General features: G+C 38.7%; 1 protein-coding gene across 1 annotated transcript in view; it reads right to left on the bottom strand.

Annotated features, from left to right (window-relative positions):
- NT5E (5'-nucleotidase ecto) overlaps positions 1-18,249 on the bottom strand; it is a 36,730-nt gene that overhangs the window by 5,691 nt on the left and 12,790 nt on the right. The window contains 4 exon segments of the mRNA XM_032215666.1: positions 590-698; positions 3,082-3,236; positions 4,981-5,178; positions 11,702-11,890. Of these exon segments, the coding sequence (XP_032071557.1) occupies positions 590-698; positions 3,082-3,236; positions 4,981-5,178; positions 11,702-11,890 (651 nt within the window).

Here is an 18,249-nt window from a genome sequence, read left to right as displayed (position 1 = left end):
ATGTTAATTTCATTTTTTTGTGGTTTCTACCCATGCTATCTCATGGTCTCCAGTGCACTGCAGTATAAAAATTAAATTATATTTAAAGAATGAGTTAAACACAATAAAAAGATAATAAGAATCAGAAAAATCTATAAGTAATGTTTTTCAATGTGGATAAAAATGATTATCAGTAGATGATTTTCCAAGAGAAAAACTAGTGGTGCCACAAAGGGTTTGGACAAGATATTTGCAGCAAAACAATAGAAATAAAAATAAGATGTTCAATAAAGCTCAATCTGATAGTTTTTAAATATTAATGGACGAAGGAGCTTTTTTTCTCTGGAAAGGAAGTTGCAAAAGAGGGATTTTTGCTAATTTTCATTATCAGGCAAGAATCATGGTAGCTTTGGACAGCATGTTCATCCAAACTAAATACAGGATGTTCAAACAGGATGAAGTCGAGAGTTGAAGTTTCAACGCCTGGAAATTTTTAGAAAACTATGACAGTAAGTTGAATAGAGTGGATACAAGTCAAACCTTAAATACTGATATAAAACGAAGAAAAAATTAAGAGGCGTGGTGTAAAAACTCTGGAAATTACGCATACCATTATTGGCTTTTTCATCAATAGGTGACCGTATTCCTCCACCATTTATGATGCACATGGAAACATGATTCCACTCTTTATCATCTGGATGTCTCAGATTATTGTAAACCTAAAAACATTCACAAAGAAAAAAAATGTAAAATTAAACCTCCACTATCCTTTTCATTTAGCTTTAAGGACATCGGTGTATCAAAACTAGAACTCCTGGGATGATATCGAGCAGCACAGCTATTTTCCACTACAACCAAACAAACTTATAGTAAAATAGTTCTGCTACAAGTCTTCCGTCCTTGCAGCACCCCCTCCTCAAAAGACCTCTCCCCTCTGTCTGGCAATGTGGCTTTCTAAGAGTCTCCACTGATGCCAAAGGGAGCTCTTTTGCTACCCTGTTTTCCCCAAAATAAGATCTCCCCGGATAATAAGCCCAATCACGCTTTTAAGCACATGCGCTAAAGTAAGCCCTCCCCTGAAATATTGCAACACAGCAGCAGCCATGAGGTGGCCATCCTCACCACCTCTGGCACCTTAAAAATAATAGAGCCTCCCCGAAAATAAGGCCAAGCACTTTTTGGGGGGGTCAAAAGAAAATAAGACCCTGTCTTATTTTTGGGAAAACATGGTATCTGTGTGGAAATACTTTTTTTAAAAAAAGAAAGACATAAAATTGAGTGGAGAAGGCTCATTCCTCTTCAATAGTAGCTTTCTTTTAGATTGCCCTTAACAATACTTCTGGAAGCCTTACTGAAGGTTTTTTTTTTTTTTTTAGGAAAAAGACCTTTATCCTGAGTAGCTTCTCATCAGAGATAAAGATTATTTCCTATTTTAAGGCAAGATGAGAAGCGGGGCAATGACTGTAGAGAAACTGGCCCTGAGGGAGAAACCTCTTGGTTGTATTGGGCCTCCCAGCTGACTCCACTTTGTCTGCAAGTTGAGGGCTCTTCTTTTAAGAACAATACGATTTCTAGGTACATAATTTTGTTAATGCCAATGCACCAAGGGTGATGCAGCTGGGAGAAAAAGCACCACAGAATGACACGGCTAGTGGGATTTAGTAAGATAGAGGCAGGATGGAGATGTGACAACAGAGCAGGGGGAGGAGGACCTGAAATTAGCCACCAAAACCAGCAGCAGTAGGGATGAAGCATAGAAGGCAGAAAACTGGTTGGGACCTGTGGAAATGATGATGGCAAGGAGGAGGAGGAAGGAGAAGCCAAACAAAATGCAGGGGAGAAGAATCAGAATCTGAGGCATCCATGCAGTGACGTGCGGTCAGCTTTAGGGCTGGTGAGGCACTTTTTAGACTTGTGGACTTCAACTCCCAGAATTCCACAGCCAGGCATGCTCAGTTCCGATTGAAAGCGACAGCATTTTTCCCCCTTGCAAAATAAGTTTTCCCATTCTTTTTCTTCTCCCTCCCCCTCCTTCCTCCCTCTCTCCCTCCCTCCCCCCTCTCTCAAACAGACACACGCACACAGAGAACTTGGATCCCTCTCTCATTCACTCACTCTCAAACACAAACACAGAAGTTGGATTGGATATATTTTCCAAAGGCTTGAAAGCAGCTCTTCTGCCATACCCCCCCCTTCCCCTGCTGCCTTCGGATCAAACTTTTTGAATTCCTCCCCCCCTCCCCACACATGGACCTTTTCCAGCTGTATCAGAGAAGATTTCAACTCTGCTTCTCCCTGCCCTGCCCTGCCCTGCCCTCCCCTCTTGAAAGGCCAGAGCTCTGAGTCAGACTGAGCTAGTTGCTCCCAGAGAACTCTAAAAAGCCTCTTAAAATGCCCTCTAGAGGAGGCGAGAGAATACGTGCCTCATTTGCATAAGAAATTTTTTGCTTGTTAACCCTTGCTTAACTCTTAAAAGGTGAAAAATTCCTTATGCAAAAGAGGCCCCTAGTTCTCTGGCCTCCTCCTATGGTTAACACAAAGCACTGTTCCAAGTCACTGTGAATCTGGCAGCAACTACTTTGGCTTTAATTATTTTTTAAAAAGTCTTTAAAATTCTTTCCTTTTCCTCATGACTGGTGAAGCCACGCCTCCCTTGCCTCTAGTGACTGCACGTCCCTGCATCCATGATGTAGATAAAGCAAGACAAGAAGAAAGAGGCAGGGCTTGGAAGGAAGATAGGGAACTAAAATCAGTCATGGTAGAAGCTTTGCTAAGCTATTAGGGCTTTCTAAGCCAAGGCCTATGTAACTGATCTATCATCACCCTGCAGCTGCTGGCAAATGTTGGGCAAAATAAGATTTAGATTCAATCGTAACTAAGGTTTACTAAGGTTACCTGGACACATTCCAGCTTTAGCTGTGCATAAATAAAACTTCAGGATTAATTCTATACTTTAATAGTCTTTCTGAAACTATGGAAGTTCTCTGATTTCAATGTTAAGGGTGTGTACCTACCACAGCAAGCAATGTACCTTTAACTATGTTTCAGGTCATCCAGTACAGAATAATTTGGAATTTGCATTCCAATTTATTGGTTCCTTACCACAGCATCACAAATTAAATTTCCTAAGTTGCACTCGTGAAAGCGGCAAGCTTGTGTCGTTCCATTTAGGTAAACAATTGTTTTCCCTATTTCTCGCGAAGAATAATGCTGTAGCTGAATCTTCATTTTGTCGACTTCTGCTTTCACAGCTGGATCTAAAACAAAAGTTGTGATTATATAACACAGTTGAGACCGGGGTCCCGCAATGTCTCACCGAGACTGTGTGATGGCCATCTGCAACTCCTATGAGATTTGTGCTAGGTGATTGACCCAGCTGGATTAAGGTGCTGCAGACAGGAACTGTATCTGCATCTCCCTTATTCTCCAAAGCACTTTCTTGCTTTCTAAACTCAAGTATTATATATAAATATGGGGGAAATCTTAATTTTTTTACTACATAGCATTACAGTGGGGTTGATATTTAACCACCTCAAAGAGAATGCAACAGAAATGAAAACTCAGAAATAATCTCAAATTTAGTTTTGAAAGGATTTCACAATTACCGTATTTTTCCGAGTATAAGACGCACCTTTTCCCCTCAAAAAAGAGTCTGAAAATCTGGGTGCGTCTTATACACTGAGTACAGCATTTTTTGCCTCCTGAAACCCCACCCTTTTGATAAAACCCTTCATCAAAATGGTTGTACATAGCCTTTAAGAGCCTTGCAGAGTGATCCTGTGGGCTGGGGAGGGCAGAAATGAGTGAAAAATAGGCTGTTTTTTGCTTGTTTTTGGCCCCACCCCACCCCCAGGAGCCCTCTACAAGCCTCTTAAAGGCTATTTATTCCTCTTTTTGGGAGCGGGAAACGGGCCTGTTTTTGCGGAAAATGGGCCATTTTGGGGGCGTTTTTTGGCCCATCCTAGTTTGCAGAATGCAAAAACTTTTTTTTTTAAATTTGCCTCTTCAAAACCTTAGTGTGTCTTATACTCTGGTGTGTCTTTTTCTCCAATAATACGGTAGATGTCAAGGCTGTGGACAACTTGGATTTAGCTTTCTTCAAAAGCAATCTTCCTTCTCTTCATATCGGGCATAAGATTATTTTCAAGACAAAGAGTACTTGCAAAGTAGTTATGACAGAGAAAATTCATGGAAGAGGGAAAAAACATTGCTGTTTCATGTTCAAAGAAAAAGATGATTTGGAATGCACATGTGTTCACACATAGCCTGTGTCAGTACTTTATCCAAATGTGACTTTTCCCAAAATTGCACAACAAATAGCGCAATCCTGGAAAAAAATAGAAACCAGCCTGTGGGTACATCTAAAGTAATGCTTTGAAACTGATCCAGATCTACAAAAATAATATATTTCTATGAAAGGGAGTAATAATAAAATCCAGACCACTACCGGTATGTTTATGTTTATATGTAGATACTGTCGGTGCAGAATGGGTAATCAAGGTAAACAAAATGGAAAGCCTTTGCTGTTCTTTCACAAATCCATCAAAAATATGCCACGTCGATGGAGATTCTCAGTCATCCAGATCATGGTTGCCCCAAGATGCTTTTTCAAGAGGCAATTGGACTTTCTGGTTTTAATTTGAAGATGTTTCACATCTAACCAAGAAGCTTCTTCAGAGTTGAAGAGACTTCTTGGATGAGAAGCAAAATATCTTCAAATTAAAACCAGAAAGTCCAATTGCCTCTTGAAAAAGCACCTTTGGGACATGCCACACATATGCTGCCTTATACTATATTTCATGTTTTTAAAAAAGACTCATAACTATCTTGTTGATATTATGCAGATGGTTTTCAGAAGGCTTCTCCTAGAGAAAATCAAACTATGTGTCCAGTGACATAATCATCTATACAGTATACAATATAATAATATTACGTTTCGAAAGATCATATTTATTCAGTTGATACTTAAAGACATTTCCCATCCCCTTCCCAATTCCATACCTTCAGGAATATCCTTATTCAATAAAATGGGATTTCCAGATGCTTTGATTATATCTCCTTTATCATCAAATACGACATTCAAATAGCCGAGATATTTTCCAAAGGCATATGCCTGAACAACAGGCACTTCCCGTCCATCATCGGATAACTGCATAAATGGGTAATTACCTGCTGGTACTTCATTGGAAGGTGGATTTCCTTTAAAAAAAAAAAAAGGAACCAAGGCAAGAATGAAGAATGGTCTTCAGAACTGTGAATACAGAACAAACCAATTGGCATACATGTATGTTATTTTGCATTTTTAACGTCAATGCCTTTTAATTATATCTTAATGTCAGTATTTTTTAACAGTGTAAAAACGAATGCGTATTGCTGGTCTTTGACCGTAATAAAGATTTACTTACTTACTTACTTACTTACTTACTTACTTACTTACTTACTTACTTACTTACTTACTTACTTAGCCAATTGGCAGAGATTTCATATGAATAAAATTGTGACCTATGTACTTATGGCATGGACTTGGTTTTCCGTTATTAAAATCAATCCCAAAGAGAATAACAACGGCTGACTAATTCTGTAAGTTCCCAACCTCTCCAGATTGGAAGGACAAACTTTTCATTCATTAATCTCTAGCCAAGGACCTTTCCTCGGCTGCCTCCCCAAAGCATTGCTGATCAGAGCATCAAGATGGTTCGCCTCTGCTCCCTAGACTCACAATGCAACTGAAGTAAAAAGCAGAGCAAAGCATAGATCATTTATTTCTCAAGTTCCTTTTCATCACTTCCTTGAATTACGTCAGTATTATTGATTCAGCCAGCTGTCTCCTGCATTCTCGGCCATAGAAGGAGTTTCGTGGGATTTTTTTTTTCCCATGCAGGGAACGCCTCCATTTCGGAAAATCACGCTGCTGGAGTGCTTGCTTATTTATTTATAATATTTGTAGCCCATCCTAATCAGGAAGGATGCTAGGTGACACACATATACAGACAAACCTACAACCTACCTATTAAAAAACCTAAATAAATTGTTGAAAGCCTCACAGGCACCTCGTAGCTTAAATGAAACACCACTGCTTTAGCTTATTTAGAAAATGCCAGCAGGACAATCTGCCTGCAGGGAGAATATTCCTAGAAAGGGGGTCACCTCCAGGAAGGCCTGTCATCAGGTCCAACAAGAGACACAGAAACACACAGACACACACCACAATAAACTCTCTCTGAGAGACTGGATGGACAGACAATTTTGGCACAGTGTTGTTTCATATTAAAGATTCAATTGAAATAAAGACCAATTTTGAGAATTGAGTCAGGTGTAGGTACTAATATTTTTTAAAAAATGACATGGTATAACTAGCTAATATAGCTAGTATTCAACTTACAATAATTCATTTAGCAAAGTTTTGACAGCACAGAAAAATGTAATTTACGACCAGGCTTCCAGATACAAGTCATCCCCACGGTCATGTGACCAGAATTCTAATGTTTGGCATGTACTTATAATGATTGCAGCATTCTGGGATCATGCAATTGCCATTTGTGATCTTCCCAACTAGCAGTGTCAATGGGCGAAGATGGATTTGCTTAATGATGTCATGATTCACTTAACATCTTCAGTGATTTGCTTAACAGCCACGGCAAAATGGTCCTAAAATTGGGCGTGACTCATATAGCAACCCTCTTGCTTAGCAAGGGACCACGTTGATGTTGCCTCTGTGATGTTGATTGAGCCTCTGGACCAGAGGTGGGTTGGTCCCGGTTCGGCTGAACCGGTAGTGACGGCAGCAGGCTCCACCCACCTGCCCAGACACTTCTGTGCATGTGCAGAAGCATTGCGTGTGAGCGCAAGCGAAGCAGTAGTAAACTGGCTAGCAACCCACCACTGCTCTGGACCCAATGGTCCAGAGGACTATTTGTGTAAATTATACAAATAGTATAATTTACCAGTCATTTGCCCAAGCTTTCTCTTTACCAGACAAGAGAAAGTGAAAAGGGAAGACTGCTTAGAGCAGTATTTCTCAACCTTGGCAACTTGAAGATGTCTGGACTTCAACTCCCAGAATTCCCCAACCAGCGAATGCTGGCTGGGGAATTCTGGGAGTTGAAGTCCAGACATCTTCAAGTTGCCAAGGTTGAGAAACACTGGCTTAGAGCAACCTTTCAAAGCCATATTCTACCTCTGGTGGGGAACTGAGCTGAGTTTCCCTCATGTTTCCAGGTGACCATAACAGCTGGAAAGCCAAGGAGGTGACTTTGGGGAAAGGAGAAGGACTGACTCAGCTTCCTCAGCTGGAGCTAGCATTCCAGAGTCATCTGTTGAGGCCATAATCCATAAACCGCTACTGCCAGGCAGACTTCTCATTTTTGCTGGGCAATATAATTGGATTATATTGAATGTGGAAAAATCGAACGAGATCAAAAGAATCATTTGCTTTAAAGCCCTGTCCCTGAGAACCCTGAAGAGTGGGTGTGAATAAATTAGTCCCTCTTCTTTCTGTGTTGGTGTATCCATCTTTGGTCTCCCGGCATTGCAACTCCTCCTTTGCTTCCCAACTCTTTGCCTAAAAGCATAATTCTGTTAGTAATCCTAATGGTTGATTGGAATGAAGGCTGAATCATTAATTTATTAGGAAGAAAAATGATTTAGGATGTGCAGCACTGCTTTAGAAGTTCCTGCCAGTAAATTCTTTAAGCTGCACCACATCTGCAAAAAGACCCGAGAACAAAGAAGTCAGTGTTTTAAGAACCTATTGGCTTGTGTCAGATCTGGGCCCACACAGGCTCTTAATCATCTCTTCTTTTTTCCTCTTAAATCCAGTTTACTGCCTCACCCAAGGCTTTATCCATTTGTATCTTGAAGTTCTTAAACTATTTTAGAAAGCTTAAAGGTGAGACCAAAATGAATCCTCCCACATTACACTGATTCTGGGAAATAAAAGAGTAGCTGGGAAAAAAAAATCAGATACCTGGTTCTTATTATCATATGTAGTGGACATTATTATCATATGTGTAGAAGCAAAAAAAAAAGGGGGGGGGGCAAAATACATATGTGGCTGGAAAAGATGATAAAGCAGCATAATGATTAAAAAACAGAAATATTTTTGTTGGGGATTTTACCTAAAAACCTACAGTAAAGGGAATGCATATCTAATTATTCATGTATTAACTGCAGATAGAATTGTATTTGCACCAAACTGGAAAAGTGGAGAGATCTCTACTGATGAGAATGTGATTAAGAAAATATTAGAATGTGCAGAAATGAATAGATGAATGCTTGCAATTAAGGAGAAAGAACAAATTGAATATTACATGACACAGGAATTATTTTATCGATGGTTGGAGAATAAAAACAGAAGTTAGAAATAAAAGAAAGAGATCAGTGAGATATAAATAGACTAAGAGACAGATGTAAACAATATGATGATGATGATGATGATGATGATGATGATGATGATGATATTAGGATTGTGTTTAATATTACTGTGATATTCCAATTAGAAGATAGGTTAAGAGGGAAAAGTATATAGGATTATTATGTTAAATATTAGTATTGTAAGATCAGAGAATTCAGTGCAATGAATACTGTTATAAATGTTGACTATTACTGCACAAAGATATTTGTACCAAGTTGAAACTGTTTAATGGAAGATGGAATTATTACATTTAAAAAATTTTTAAAAAAAATTAAAAAAAGAGTAGCTGGTGGAAATCAAGACGGAAAAAACCTTGATGCAGAAACAGAATATGTAGTCTTGGGTTTGGTTCCTGACTTTGGAAAACTGGAACATGGAAGAAATAAGACCTTTAAAAAGATGTTGCACTTGCAACACATATTCCAAAAGAAAAGAGGATGGGATGGGATAGGATAGGATAGGATGGGGCAGGACTGGGCAGGATGGGGTGGGCGGGGCGAGGCGGGACAGAATGGAACAGAACAGAATAGAATTCTTTATTTGGCCAAGTGTGATTGGACACACAAGGAATTTGTCTCAGTTGCAGAAACTCTCAGTGTACAAGTACATTGTACATGCAAACCCAAGTATTACATATATATGCAAAAATGAGAAAGCACAGTTGCCAGTTCTTTAGCTGCCATTGGCCTTTAACGTACCTTACTCAATGACACCACACCTGCATTTAACGGGACACTAACTGTTTTATTGCATTTTCTAAAGGTGCTAAGTTATTTTCAGACTGAAGATTAAATCAAGAAATATTTCAGCCTGAAATATTTATCCAACCTGAAAGAGTTACCCAAACATTGATGAGTGTCCTGGAAAAACCTCTTACTACGTTTTTTAAAATTTCCTTCCTAGTCAGCCAGCCAACCGCTTCCTGTCGTGAATGCTTCTTTCTGCCTCCTGGCACAAACATTCCTATTTGCCACCAAACTAAACTCTTCAACAGCTCCCAAAGGCATTTATTAATAGCAGCCAAAAAACTCAAGGAGGAAATGGTGCTGTTACTTAGCTATCCTGTATCTTATTCAGATTGCTGAAATAGGTTCTAGAGTATACTCAGATGAAGCAGCCTGTATTAATGCACATCCGTTTTTGTGGGACAAAAGATAAGTGGACATTTTAGTGTAGCTGGGTGTTCTGGAATATATAAACAATGTGTTTCAAATTGGGAGAAACCAGATGCCAGGCTCAATTCCAAAACAATGGAGAGAGCCAAGTAAAACCACAAGGAACGGACTATTCCACAGGCCAAATTTGCAAAACAAGCCGCGTACATACTGCATGTATCATAAAGTAAGACATTAGCGGGTTCGTGTGTGTTAAGATGCCGCCCATCTTAAAAACAACTCCAGAAGGCTTGCAGCCAATGAAATAGCATAAAACAGTATGAAACCAGTAAAAATAAAAGTAGAAGTAGAACGAACCAGCATTCATCCTCATTTTCATCCCACCCAGACCCTGCCCTAACTTCCACACTTAATGGAACAGCGGGGTCTTAAAATAAATTCTAGGAAGAATAAAGGGAAAGGAGTCTGTCAGATTGCAGAAGGGAGAGGTCGTTCCAAAGGACAGAGGCTGCAATGGAAAGAGCTTCCTTCTAAGAACCCACAAGATGGTGATGTTTAAGGGAAGGGACCTGGAGTGTGCCCACTTTATCTAGGGGTGGGCTGCTATGGGTTTGCCCAGGTTTGGGAGAAAACGTAGCTAACATTATGCTGGTTCGGAAAACCTCCAAATCGCACCTCTGGCTCAACCCATCCACCCTGCCCCGTCCAGAGCTCTCCAGAGGAAGGAAGTTTTCATCCTCCCAGAGGCTTGAGGAAAGCCTCCGGAGCCTGGGGAAGGCAAAAATGCCCCCCTGCCTGCTGTGGTGCAGGAGGCCAATTATGCCACTCTCACAATGGCCATGCCCACCCAGCAACCAGGCAGAGAACCCATTGCTGAAACATTTGAGGCCCACCACTGAGCCAAGGTGGCGCAGTGGTTAAATGCAGCACTGCAGGCTACTTCAGCTGACTGCAGTTCTGCAATTCGACTGTTCAAATCTCACCAGCTCAGGGTTGACTCAGCCTTCCATCCTTCCGAGGTGGGTAAAATGAGGACCCGGATTGTTGTTGGGGGCAATATGCTGACTCTGTAAACCACTTAGAGAGGGCTGAAAGCCCTATGAAGCTGTTTATAAGTCTAACTGCTATTGCTATTCTATTTATCCACTCTGGACATTACAAGGGAGCATGTCAAAAAATACATTTCCCCCACTTTCGTCTTCCTGAGAAATATCATACTTAGAAGATAATTATGAATCAAGCTGTGGAGAGTTCTGACAGCTTTAAAAAATATAGGTTGGTCCTTTACATATGACCAAAATTGGGAGCGGAACTTCCCTCACTTCCATCGTTAAGCGAGTTGTGCCTAACTTTATAACTTTTTTTTTGCCATGGTTATTAAACAGATCATGCAGTTGTTAAGCAACTTGTCAGAAGTGCCCTGGGAAGATCATGAACAACAATCACATGAGACACTGCAACAATACACACTGATTGCCAACAACTGAACTTTGATCATGTCACCGCAGTGACGCTGCAACAGGTGTGTGGGGAGCGTTCATAAATGACATTTTTGAGCACCGTTATCATAACTTTGAATGGACACAAGTCAAGCGCTATCCTTCAGAACCCTTAAACATTTCAGATGCAGGAAATTTTGCCACACTCGCTGTGCATAACTATTAAGGGGTGTACAGTTGTGGCAGGCGGGGGGGGGGGAAACAGAAGAGAAGATTGACAAATACTGGTATATTGTAGAACAAAGATAAGACATGAATACAAGAAAGAAATTAAGGGGAGAGAGAAAAATGGTTTATTTAAGCAAGGAATATTAGATTTAAGTTTCAGCACTTTTATATCCTTCAGCAAACTATAATCAATGAACTTCCTGAGACCATATTGAAGCTCTGATGCCTAACAAACTGAAAAGCAAACTATACATCAAGCTGAATTTATAAAATATGCCATTATTGAACTCATGACTTTTCTTTTTATACTACTCAAACCAATGGGAAAGAGGGATTCATGCCAGATTTATTAGCAAGTTCACTTAGGATTACAGTTGCCCAAACTATTCTGTTTATACAAGCAACTGATATTTATACAAACCATATAAATACATGCCGACTTCCTTAAATGGATCTGAGTGTGAGGAATTACAATATTTGGCACAAGGTTATATAAAATCCTTTTTGTGTGTGAAGGAATAACATACCTGTATAAAGAAATGTGTTTGTATGTCCGCCAATGACAACATCTATGCCTTTAACTTTCTGAGCAATGCGTCGGTCCTCCTTAAAACCAGAGTGACCAAGTGCAATAATTTTGTTGACACCCAATGTAGTAAGTTTGTTTGCTTGGTCCTGCAATTCTTCAACTTCATCTTTAAACTCTAAACTTGGTCCTGAAAATCCAAAAAAGGAAATACATATTGTTGTTGCATTGTTTATTCAGAGAGCATGTATTACCAATGAAAATCCCAATTATAGCAATAAAATCCAAGATACACTTAGTACTTCATTGTTTAAAAAACTCCTTTCAAACAGAGTAAACAGCACATGTCTTGGAACTATTTTGTTAATTTAGAGCAGTGTTTTTCAACCACTGTGCCGCGGCACACTAGTGTGCTGTGACATAGTGTAAGGTGTGCCGTGGGAAAAAGACTTTATATATAGTCAATATAGGCACAGAGTTAAAAATTTTTAACATTTTCTAATGGTGGTGTGCCTCGTGATTTTTTTCATGAAAAAAGTGTGCCTTTGCACAAAAAAGGTTGAAAAACACTGATTTAGAGTAGAGTGTCTCAGATGTTTAATACAGTTGAATGTCCTCCATAGTTAAAACTATAGCATTTAATGTCTTCACATTTGTCAATGGCCACCCATGTTAAAAGAGAAGTAGGTACATTCCTATAGAATCAGATTTTCAAGGCCTGTTAGTCTTCATGGGTATTTACCCCCTCTAGGTTCGAAGGCAGTCAACCTTAAAACTAGCGGGAAGGAAGAGGAGGATCCAACGTCGTTACGAGACGGACATGCGATCTCAATGCTCTGAGATCGCTGCCGAAACGTTTATCGCTGAGTGGTCCAATCGGACCTAAACAGTCCCGCAGAGATGGCAAACAGGAAGAATACGTCCTGCTGATCTCAGGGACACCGCCAAGTCCCTGATTGACCCAGGAGAAGTTCTTCTAGCTGGCGATAAAAGCACAACCCCTAGGCTGATGAAGTTGGGACAGCTCCGAATGGAAGGAAATGGAAAGAGAAAGTGTTTACAGCTGGTGAGGAATTTTTACCATTTTAAAAGAGACTGCCTACAAAAAACTTAAAATTAATTTAAATTTGAGAACAGAAGAAATAAGCGGCAGAATTAAGCTTTGAATGGTTTTGGTCAGTGTGTTATCTTGCTCTTAAATGCTATTTTTATGGATGGAATTTATTATCCTTTTAAAATGAATGGATTAAGTTTTCTTCTATCTTTTTATTATTATTATTTTTGCAACCTATGGACTAAAATTCTCCTTCCTCATTACTACGTGCGTTTTCCTCTTTTTCTCCTCTATTTTACTCAAGAATTTGATTTTTATTTTTTTAACTTGGAATATAAAAAAAGAAAAGAAGGAAACAAAGAGATTTCTAACAAAAGAGGGAAAGTTAGTGCTGCTGCTCGGAGGCTGGAGGCTTGTGTATTGGGAACAAAGCACTTTCACTTTCCTCACTGAACAGTCTTGGCAAGTCAAAGTCTCACAGTTTGTTTATAGAGAGTGATAAGAACCAAATTGTTTACTCAGGTATCCTTTTGAACTATATCTCTAAGCAGAGAAAGTGAAAAGAAGATTTTACTGTGAATTTATGTTTAACCTTGTAAAAATCCTTCAAGCCAGAGCAGCAGTATTTGTCAGCTGGAAATTATGGCACAACTTCAACATCAGAAAGAAGCTTTAAGTTTGCAAAAAGATAATTCAGAAATTATCAAACACATTTGAGAGGATGAAGAAGTTGGAAAATCTAGAGGATCTAACAGTATTTGTCAGCTGGAAATTATGGCACAACTTCAACATCAGAAAGAAGCTTTAAGTTTGCAAAAAGATAATTCAGAAATTATCAAACACATTTGAGAGGATGAAGAAGTTGGAAAATCTAGAGCATCTAACAGTAAAATATGATGAAGAAGTTGGAGATGTTTATCAAGTGGAAAAAGTGGAGGTTAGAGTCCTAAAAACCAAAGAGAAAAATGACCACAAAGTAATCAAATCCACTGATATCTATGGTGATTGGTTTGTGTCTGGAAATGGAAAGAGTGGAATACAGAAAGAGGAATTAAATGGAGGGGAACTCTACCCCAGATGGCAAAATACAGAAGAAGAAAAAACAAAAGAATTTATGGATTTAAAGAGAGTAATTTTATTAGCAACATCATTGATAACACCACTGACAATTAAAGATAAGCTGATGAATGAAACAGAAGAAGGGCGTCGAAATCATATGAGAGACTCAATAAGCAATGAGTTGCAAAGAGGAGTCCATGCAAATTTGATTAAGGAGATGATTAGAGGACTGATACCACAAATGGCAGAAGACATGAGATTATTTTGCTACTGGAAAGATACAGGTTGATAGATGAAAATGTATAATCTAAAACTAGTGAAATTTAGTGAAATTTAGTGACAATAGATAGGGTCAAATAAATAACTGATAATGATAATAATGTATACATATGTATTGGTATGACAAGTAGTAATTGGATATGAATATTGAATGGTACCTATGAAATGAAGATTAGAAATTATTTGGTTATATATAAAGGTTAATAAAAAAGAACTTAGTTGAATTTATCTAAGTTTGATTATTGGGGGGGTGAATGCTATGATAATGGATAGAGTTAAATGAAGGAGGGATAATTATAACAATAATTACACACATACATACAACATAAGGAAATTGAATGTAAATTGTAAACAGTAATTTGGAAAGGAGGATTAGAAATTTTTGTTACTAAATACTATTGATGTTTAGTTAGAATAGGCCATAAGGACATAGTGTTATTGGAGGATATTAGAAATAGCAAATGAAATGCCAGTATGTGGTCAGGTTTTAAATTTTGGTACATTTTATGATGAAGGATGTGTAAACAATTATAGTCAAATGAAAATGGAGGTATGATGATGGTAATATGTATAAAAATATCTGATTTAAAATATTTGAGTTAATACGAATTTTGTGACGACAGCGGAAGAGATGCACAAAAGTTTTTTGTAACCAACTGATACACTTTCTACAGTATGTAAAGAAGGAGGATTCTTTGTGTTGTGTCTGTCTTGAAAATTTTAAATAAAAAAAACCTTTTAATTAAAAAAACTAGCAGGAAGGAACAGAACTATGAGTGGTAAGCAAGGGTAAAATTCAGCAGGTTCTGACAGATTCTGGAGAACTGACAGTGGAAATTTTGAGAAGTTTGAAGCGTGAGCAAATACCACCTCTGGCTGGCCCCAGAGTAGGCTGGAAATGGAGATTTTGCAATATCCTTCCCCTGGTGTGGGATGGGAATGGAGATTTTGCCGTATCCTTCTTCTAGAGTGAGGGGAGAAATGGAGATTTTGCAGTATCCTTCTCTTGGAGTGGGGAGGGAATGGAGATTTTGCAGAATCCTTCCCCTGCCACGCCCAACAAGCCACGCCCACAGAACCTGTAGTAGAAAATTTGAATTGCACCACTGGTGGTAAGTGGGATCAATTGTTTCTTTGGGTGTTAACACTTGTCTGGTAAGGCTGTTGGTTTTAATCTTGTAAACCACCCAGAATCACTTGTGTGAGATGGGCAGCTGTATAAATTATATAAATAAAACAAGTGAAATCTAATGCTAGATATGAGAACCAATATTTGCATGTTTTATCTGTGGGCATTCATCTATGACTGACCCTTCTGCAAAACAAAATGATGAACTGGAGAGTCCCATGATTAAAACGGGGGGGGGGTACGTGCTCTCCTAAAAAATGATTGATTTTCTCTTTGTATATTGCAACTGTTCAGTTTAAACCTGATTTTGTAAAAGTTGGCAGCCAAATATGTTCATATAAGGTGAGGCCATTACTAACATTTAAATTATGTGGGAGAATGGGAAATTAATTTCTCTTGTGTTTCTTGAAAATAGCAGCTTTAAATGAATCTGCAGTACATCACATATACCTCCTTAAACAAATGTGGTGAAGAATATGATGGCTTGCAAAAAATGTATCTAAATTAGAGGTCCAAACTTGCATTTAGTGAAGATGGTGACATTTTATAAAGTGGAATTGATGAACCACATGCAGGAAAATTAAGGTGTAGGTTTAATTATGATTGAAAGGGCTAAACAATGTATCAGGAAGTTTATTGTCTTTGTTATTTCACGAAAATAGAGGATTAAGGATTTGTATCAGATTATCTGATAGCAGAGCAAAGGTGGGTTCCTACCAGTTCGCAACTATTCGGTAGAACCGGTTCGTCAAATCTACCAAACTGGTTAGAAGAGGTTCCACCAGTGGACCCGGAAAGCAGGCCACACCTACAGAAGAGGTTCCAAAAATTTTTGAAACCCACCACTGGTCCTTGGATATGATTATTCTACACTATCAAGCTCATATTTATAAAACTCAGTGCCTCTGTGAAAGGTAAGGATGACTACTGCGTTTGTGGTGCAATCAGAACATTGTGTGTGTTGAAGTTGTTTTAACGCAAACAAAAGATGCTTTTAAAAAAACAAGTTTACATCATATTCTTATGCATGCCAGTGCTGTGTGTGAGGTAATTTAAGGTGGTTCTGACAAGTGTTGTCGGCATCGTCATATCCGGTCACATGGGCGGCAAGCCACTCCCACAAAGGAGGCCACACCCACAGAGTAGGTTCGAACAATTTTTGAAACCCACCACTGTACCAGAGACCCATATGTATCCTACTTTTGGGAATTATTTAATATTCTTCACAGTCGGAAATCATGAAACGTAGCAACATATTCTGGCCTGTATATTAATGATATTGGAACAAAGCAGAGTGACACTAGAAGGAACATCCAACATTATGGAGGAAAAGGCCATCTTAGAGAAGCATTATTTGTCCCCACAGTGGTCATATATGGTGGCCACCATGTTCTCTCAAACTGTCCTTGGAATGAGATGGCTCATTTGCTGCAACAATGTAATTATCCTTCAGATTTTCCAATGCCACAAATGCTCAAGAGAGTTGGGGGGGGGGAAGTAAAATTTAAAAAACTACTTTTGTGAAAGACAATGTTTATTTGCTGATGTCTTGCTCGTTTTGCTCGTGACTTCTTTTAGAGCAGATCTGAAACTGAATTTTGCAAGACATCTCGTATCTTTATAAATTGTCCATATTCAGTAGAACAAGGAAGACATCTGGGAAGAAGGAAAAATGAGGACTGGATACAAAGACATGAGTTACGTATCAGACATTGTGACAAAAGTATAAAATGTGTGAGGACGTCATGATTCACACGTTATCATGCCAATGTTACTTTGTCTAGCTACAGATGTATCTGAGTTAAGGGTGTTCAAAATCTTTCCAATAGCGTAAGAATTGTAGGAATGTCTGGAATGATATTTAATGTGTGTTTTTTATAAGTATGGATTAATCACAATTGGAAAATCCTACACTGTACGCCAACATACACTTTTTCTATAGTGTAAACTTAATTGATATTTGATATTTGATCAAGATAACATCGAACTGTGTGGAGACAGATTATTTGGAATGTCTTGATAGATATTATTTATTTTTTCTATTTAGTATCCCTTGCTATTAGCCAGCAAATTATTGTGATACTGCTAGGTTTAAAATGAGAAACTTTAATTGACCCTAAAGATTAAATAACTGATTTTAAATGCTATCAAACATGCAGACACATGTAAAATACATATCATTTAAGTGTACAGCTGTAGAAGACCCGGATGCTTGAAGAAAACTAAATCAATTGAAAAAGAGGTCTATCTAAAGATGAGTTGGTTAGATATAAGCTTTAATGCCACAAACATGAGCTCACAAGAACTCAAAGAAGCACTGAATGACAGACTATTCTGGAGAAATGATGTCCATCAGATCACTGAAAGTTGGAAATTACCAGGCAACACATGTTCAGTGCTATGATTGGTTTTAAAACCATTTAAAATCATCAACATGTAACTGCTACTTTTAAAACTGGAAACTGTCTTCATCACTCAACCTGAAAAATACAAAGTAATATTTATGTATTCAGGTGACAGCTCCCTTATACAGGTAGTCCTTGACTTAAAACCACAATTGAGCCGAAAAGTTCTGTTGTTAAGTGAGATGGTTGTAAAATGAGTTTTGCCCCATTTTACATCCTTACTTCCCATAGTTGTTAAGTGAATCACTGCAGTTGGTAAGTTAGTAACTTGGTTGTTAAATGAATCCACATTGACATTGCTTGTCAGAAGGTGGCAAAAGATGATCACATGACCTTGGGATAAGGCAATGGTCATAAGTATGAGTCAGTTGTCAAGCATCTGAATTTTGGTCATGTGATCATGGGGATGTGTTGTGGCCCAGCAGGATCCAGTTGAGCTGCTGAGGGACTCGGATAGCGAGGAACCATATGAGTCTGCCATGGAAGATGTGGAGGATCCTGTGTAGGATTCAGACTCAGAGCAGGGACCAGAGAGGCTGGTTGGCCATCAGGAGGCGCCTGAGTGGGGAAGATCAAAGGCAGTTTGTCCCTGATGCTAGATTGAGAAGGGCTGAGAAACGGAA

The sequence above is a fragment of the Thamnophis elegans genome, chromosome 4 (assembly GCF_009769535.1).
Source record: "Thamnophis elegans isolate rThaEle1 chromosome 4, rThaEle1.pri, whole genome shotgun sequence".
Classification (NCBI taxonomy): domain Eukaryota; kingdom Metazoa; phylum Chordata; class Lepidosauria; order Squamata; family Colubridae; genus Thamnophis; species Thamnophis elegans.
Note: the sequence above shows the minus strand (reverse complement) of the source record. Positions and strands in the feature narration are given on the sequence as shown.